General features: G+C 45.0%; 1 protein-coding gene across 1 annotated transcript in view; it reads right to left on the bottom strand.

The window, feature by feature from the left end:
- Nucleotides 1–1,385, bottom strand: part of abcc6a (ATP-binding cassette, sub-family C (CFTR/MRP), member 6a) — a 24,549-nt gene extending 23,164 nt beyond the window's left edge. Inside the window, exon 1 of the mRNA XM_080463763.1 lies at nt 1,004–1,385. Coding sequence (XP_080319889.1) covers nt 1,004–1,045 — 42 coding nt within the window. The 5' untranslated portion in view covers nt 1,046–1,385. The remainder of the gene's footprint in view (nt 1–1,003) is intronic.
- Between the last annotated feature and the right edge of the window lie 4,465 nt (nt 1,386–5,850).

The raw sequence follows: 5,850 nt of genomic DNA, 5'->3' as shown, positions 1-5,850 counted from the left end.
AAGACTTAATAGTTTGGAATTTAATGTCATAAAAAGATCTTATAGTACGTGATACACAGTTTACTTTCACCTTCTCATGGCAGTTGTTTGCAGGTTTTGCAGAAGCAAAAACAGAGCTGTAATGAGAAACAGAAACAGAAAGAAAGGAGAAAAACGACGAGGGGAAGAGGAGGAGGGGTGGGGGGGGGGGGGGGGGGGGGGGGGGGGGGGGGGGGGGGGGGGGGTAGAGTCCAGTTGGGACTCAGTGAATACAGTCAATTTGGCACTCCAGCTGGACCGTGGCCATTTTTCTATTTTCGAGGAGGGATTCAGAATGTGGAGGTTTGCTGATATACAAGGTTAAAAAGCCTTTCCAACAACAGCAGCTCTGTCGGTGTGACGCATTCCCCACCTACCAGGGTCTCATTGTGCTGAATCACAAAGCAGAGTGACGGTAAACACAAATTCTATGTGCACCATGGGCAAACTCACCCATTCAGCCGTGCTTTAGATTAGATTGCTGATGCACTCACAGAACATACAGGCTGCAAACTGAGAAGGCCAGTGCATGCTGTGGTAAACAGCTTCCTGTGCTGGTAAGTGCTGGACCCAGACAACTCATCTCCCTCCTCTACATGCAAGGTTAAAATGATCCACTGTCTTTTAGTCACAACTTCAATGAGCAGTGCTATCAACAGCATGCTAATGTGGCTAATGCTAAGTGCTTGTTTGAAAAAAACCAAACCAAAACAATTATCTCTATTGCCAAGACAAAGCAGGTATAAACATGCAAAAGTAAAAACAATAAAAGCATTTTCTAATTAAAATTGATTTAAAGTTCAACATCAAAAGCTTACTTTGACAGATGAGTGTTTCAATTTACAAATAAACAATAAAAACTTCCACTACAAACTGATAAAATCAACACTCCATAAAGTGCACACGGATCAAGTGTCACTGTTTCGGGAAGAAAAGGACTCACATGGTGCAGTAATGAGATCCAGTGAACACATCATAAACTCACCCACAGAGGGTCCAGGCCACAGAGTCTGCAAAAGGCATCCATCCACTCGCTCGCTCCTTCCTCCCTGATGCTCCACTTGTTTGCGGTCGATCAGCCCTGCTCCTCACTCTGGGTAGGTGACACACACTGCACCAGCACAAGTGTGTGTGTGTGTAAGTGTGTGCGACTAGGGTGAAAGAGTGTGCCGTGTGTGTGTGTGTGTGTGTGTCCTTGTTAGACTCTGCTGGTTGTGTTCTTGGGTTCTTGCCTGTCTGTCTGGGTGGCACGCTCCGTGTTTATGAGTGCGTGTTTGACTGAGTGACTTTTCTTCCCCTTTTAATAAAACATTTTCTCCCAGTGAAGCTCTGCGTCTGTCTCGCTGGAGAACTGCTTCTGCCCTGAGATTCTGTGTCCTTCTGACTCTCACTCAGTCTGCCGGCTGTTTATGAGTGTGTCTCCTTGCTGGGTGGGTGGAAATATTTCTCTCTCTCTCTCTCTCTCTCTCTCTCTCTCTCTCTCTCTCTCCCACATGTGCTGGATTTTGATCAAAACACCACAGCTACTCCCCTCGATGGGATGACAGTCCCACACCCAGACACACTCCTCCCTCTTCCACTCGCCACCTCTCACCTCGTTTCTTTTCTCCTCTTTTCCACACATCCCAAAGAGCCAGGCGTCTGGCCACGAAGCGTCTGTTGCTGCATACGCGGAACCATTCAAAGAGAAAACAGCCATATTCAGGTGAACTCTGTCACATCATTCAAAATATTAGCGTCTCAAACATCACAATGATCCATATGTATCACCAGTGTGACAAAAGCTGCACGTATAAACAGGCAAAGTGGGAGTGGAAAACGAGCGATAACTTTTTATGTTTATTGCATTAATCTGTTAGGTGTGTCAAAGTCATCAGAGGTCAGGGGTCACATACAGTCCTGTTTGAGCTGAGAGGGCTCCATCAGTAAAATGATAAACCTTTAGAGGAACGAAAGCATGTTCAAGTATTTTCTAATTCTCCAAGATCTGTTTTCCATATGATGGCTTTATTCCTTGTAGCAAATAATGCTGAAAAAAACCCCAACATAATATTTCACTTTGTGCTTTAATGTGCTCTTCCAATTAAAAATTTTAAATCTTGTCTGTGTACAGTGTACAGTACCTGCACTGAATGTCGTCTTTGTTAGTTCTCCACTATGCTGGGCTACTTTAGGTCAGCAGACCGTATGTTTGACATCACTGGCCCAGACCTATGCATGTGACACAGTTAGTTGCCTCAGTGGCACAAAATGTCACATGCACTTTTAACTATTGCAAAATTTGCTGATTCGGTATAAAAAAAAAATACAGTCACATAGTTAATCAGTCATCTTCTTGGACGAGAACTTGCAGCGTAAGTGGAAAACATAAAGTCATTGCACAGTTTTGTCTCAAAGTCAAATACAAGTAATATACTTCCTGGAAGTGTTTGGGGAAAACAAAAAACAGTAACAGTGAATAGAAACGTTTTGACAACGAACTGCTCGTTTGAATTTCTTCGGGGTCTTTCAAGGAACGCTTTGCCGTGTGACAGAGCATTGTCAATTCGTAAAAGCTAAAAAACATAATCTGGTTTCAAAAATGTTATTCACTAACACAAAAAAACCCCAAGAGACTGTCCTCAAGGGTTTCTGCTCAAAGGCGTCACATCACAACAGTGTTGCGTTGGTTAGGATACGGAGGGAAAACTTCAGTGAGGAAAGTATGACACCGTCTTGACTAACACCATCGCCATCATCACCGCAGAGAGGAAACATGGAAAGTTCGGCAGAGAGGCAGACCACCACCGGGCCCTGTGTCTCGCCATGTGCAAATATGAGGGATTATTATTCTTTTGAAAGTGACTCATCACTTTACGTTTCTCCTCTGGTCGCACAAGTGCTTTTTATTCGACGCTTCACCCTGGTGCAAAACGCTGCCAGTTATGTAATGCACATCCATATGACAGAGAAATTGAGAGGATGAAATTGGATTTCAAGCTGGATTTTTTGGGGTCGGGGCGGGGGAGTGGAGTTATGATGCAGTTGGCAGTGACACAATGTGGTTCCAAATATTGGTTCCAAATAAATACTTTGTGTTGAGTTTGGTTTTTAGGTGTGGTCAGAAGGTCAGACAGTTCAAAATGTACCTTTTGCTTGCCACAAAGTTTATCCCACACAGAAGAACTAGGAGGTAAAAAAAAAATAGAATGTGTCGCAAAGTCTAATGTAGCTGTCACACATATCTAAATAAAAGAGACATCCATGGTCTAAACGACTGTTGTGTTATGTCTCAGTCCTTCAGTCTGAGTGAAGTGTTGGTACGACCAAGAAATGGTCCGAAACACCTCAAGCAGCATACCACAGCCCCTGAGGTGGGTGGTGTGTGTGGCTATTACACAGGCTGCAGTGTTTACAAGACATTTCTTTTTGTCCTAAATAATACCCAGGGTCCAAACACAGACAGAGACAGAGCGCTGGCATGAATTCCTGCTCTGTTTTAACTCTCTCTGACTGACACGCTCGAATCTCTGCAGCCGATTGTGTCTGTGCTTTCTAATCGGCGGGAGACTGGATGACAACATCTGGTGCTTGGCTGCAAGAGGACATTTTTAGGCCTCGGTGAAAACCCTCTGCACTGTGGATATCGTGTTTGCATATTTTATCTGGAAGTACACGTGACGGCCATTGCCCAATAAAAGTTGCATATGCACTTTCTAAGAGTTTTCTGGCTGCAGGAGTTTAGTTTATTATCCCCCCAGTTGGGACGACAATGGATTTCAGTGCAGCTTCTGAGCCAGATCTCTTCAGCTGAAGGCCTCCAGCCTGGAGCCCGAGGTCAGAGATGCTGCAATTCATGGTTAAAACGTACACACACACACACACACACACACACACACACACACACACACACACACACACACACACACACACACACACACACACACACACACACACACACACACACACACACACACACACCCACACACACACACACACACACACACACACACACACACACACACATACACATACAATAATGCATGGGCAGTGAGGAGCTGAAAGCTGTGCAAGCTGTTTGCACAGGCCCAAACACAAACATACACACGTCTGGCCTGTAAATACGTCTTAAATGAGTTCCGTGCCAGTCGATGGCCAGACTGCAGACTGTTTACAGCAGCGGAGAGAGAGAGAAAGCACCCAGCACGGACCCGATGGGAGGCTGGCAATGGAGCGGGGCCACTTGTGGTCATGGCATGTAGTAGTTGTAATGTGGGCCTGGCAGGCGGTGGGTGCAGAGGGTGGCTGCGGGGGTGGCAATGCCTCAGCCAACCCGTGGCTGAGCGGTGGTTAACCAGTCTAGGTCACCTACACTTCCTCTGGCCTCTCTCCCCGGGAGGAAAAACAGTCTAGTCAAAATAATGGTGTCATTTTGGCTTCTTACGTTTGAGCAAGAGGAGACAAATTTAGCAACAGCAAAGCAAAGGGAGGGGCTTAAAACAGATTAGGAAACAAGAGAACAAAATATCTGTTATGTCGTTTTTTTGTTTTTTTTTAAGCGCCCCTCTCACTCTATGCTTTTAAATAGGAACTCTTAACTGTGTGGCACAGCTCCAGCGCTGCCTGTAAATTCAGATGTGTCAGCCTACGCAAGCAATTATATGTGAGTCCGTCTTCCGCTTTTCCCCCTCCCGCTTCAACCCACAGTGCCATCTTAGTCTGCCCTTCACTCCTCGCTTGAGCTTTAACTTGGACCTCCTTCCTGTCCGTCAGCAGCACCGCAGTGTTGGTATGACGAGGAACATATAGTGTGTGTGTGCGTGGGTCACAGCAGTTTCCTCCGCCTGCAGACTGCAGACCCGTCTCACATGCTTTTGTGAGTGATTTCAGTCTAAAACTATTTATCACCTTGCTGCCCTGGCACCTGCTGAGGAGCTATTCATTCACAAGAAGTCCAAATACTCACACACACTTAAAGAAATAGCTCGACACACATGCCCAAACAGCAGATTGGGACTCTCATCCGAACCTTAAAACTCTAATTAATTCAGCGTTAAGACTGGAGTACTCTGCTGAATTCTCAATGCTGATTCATCCATCCATCTTTCTTCTATACCTGTATTATCCGAACTGAGTCCAGGATGATTCCGTCAATGACAATGAGGGAAAAGCAGGATACATCTCGGACACGTCACATTTTTCTCACCCAACAAAATGTGTACAAATCTCTTCTTCACTGCTGCCTTCAACTCTTTGTCCTCACTAGTGAGACAATTTAATGTACTCGAAAGACAATGTCGTAGTAATATTGATTTTTTTTTTTTCCCACTACTAGTGCCACATTTCACCCACTACTGTGCAATCCAACCTTACCAGTGAACTACTGTGTTGCAGTAGTAACACTACTCGGCCCAACGGGAAATCATGTGTCACTCACGAATAACCTCATAGACCTCGCAGGCTCAATGAGGCACGAGAAGACAAAAACATTACCAGGACACAGTCATTCTCCTAGTATGCTGAATTGTCTTACTAGTTAGGGCCAAGAGCTTACTCGTACATGGACCTTCAGTTGGATATCAATAAATGCTCAAACAGTTTTCCATATGGAAAGGCCCCCAAGCCAAACCTAGACACCAACCACTGACCCTATAAGAGTACCAACCACGACACCGCTCTGCGGCCTGAGCTAAAGATTTCAGCTGCTAAACCAGTCTTGAATTAGTGAGGTGATTGCTGGTCTCCAGTTATGTCTATTTTTATTCTTTTTTTTTTTTTTTTTTTGGTGGTGCTAATCTCAACATGAAATTTCTTAAGAGTCAGACACCCTAAAGATGCCCTTCTTCTTTCCAG

This window comes from Lipophrys pholis, assembly GCF_963383615.2.
Source record: "Lipophrys pholis genome assembly, chromosome: 5".
Taxonomy (NCBI): Eukaryota; Metazoa; Chordata; class Actinopteri; order Blenniiformes; family Blenniidae; genus Lipophrys; species Lipophrys pholis.
Note: the sequence above shows the minus strand (reverse complement) of the source record. Positions and strands in the feature narration are given on the sequence as shown.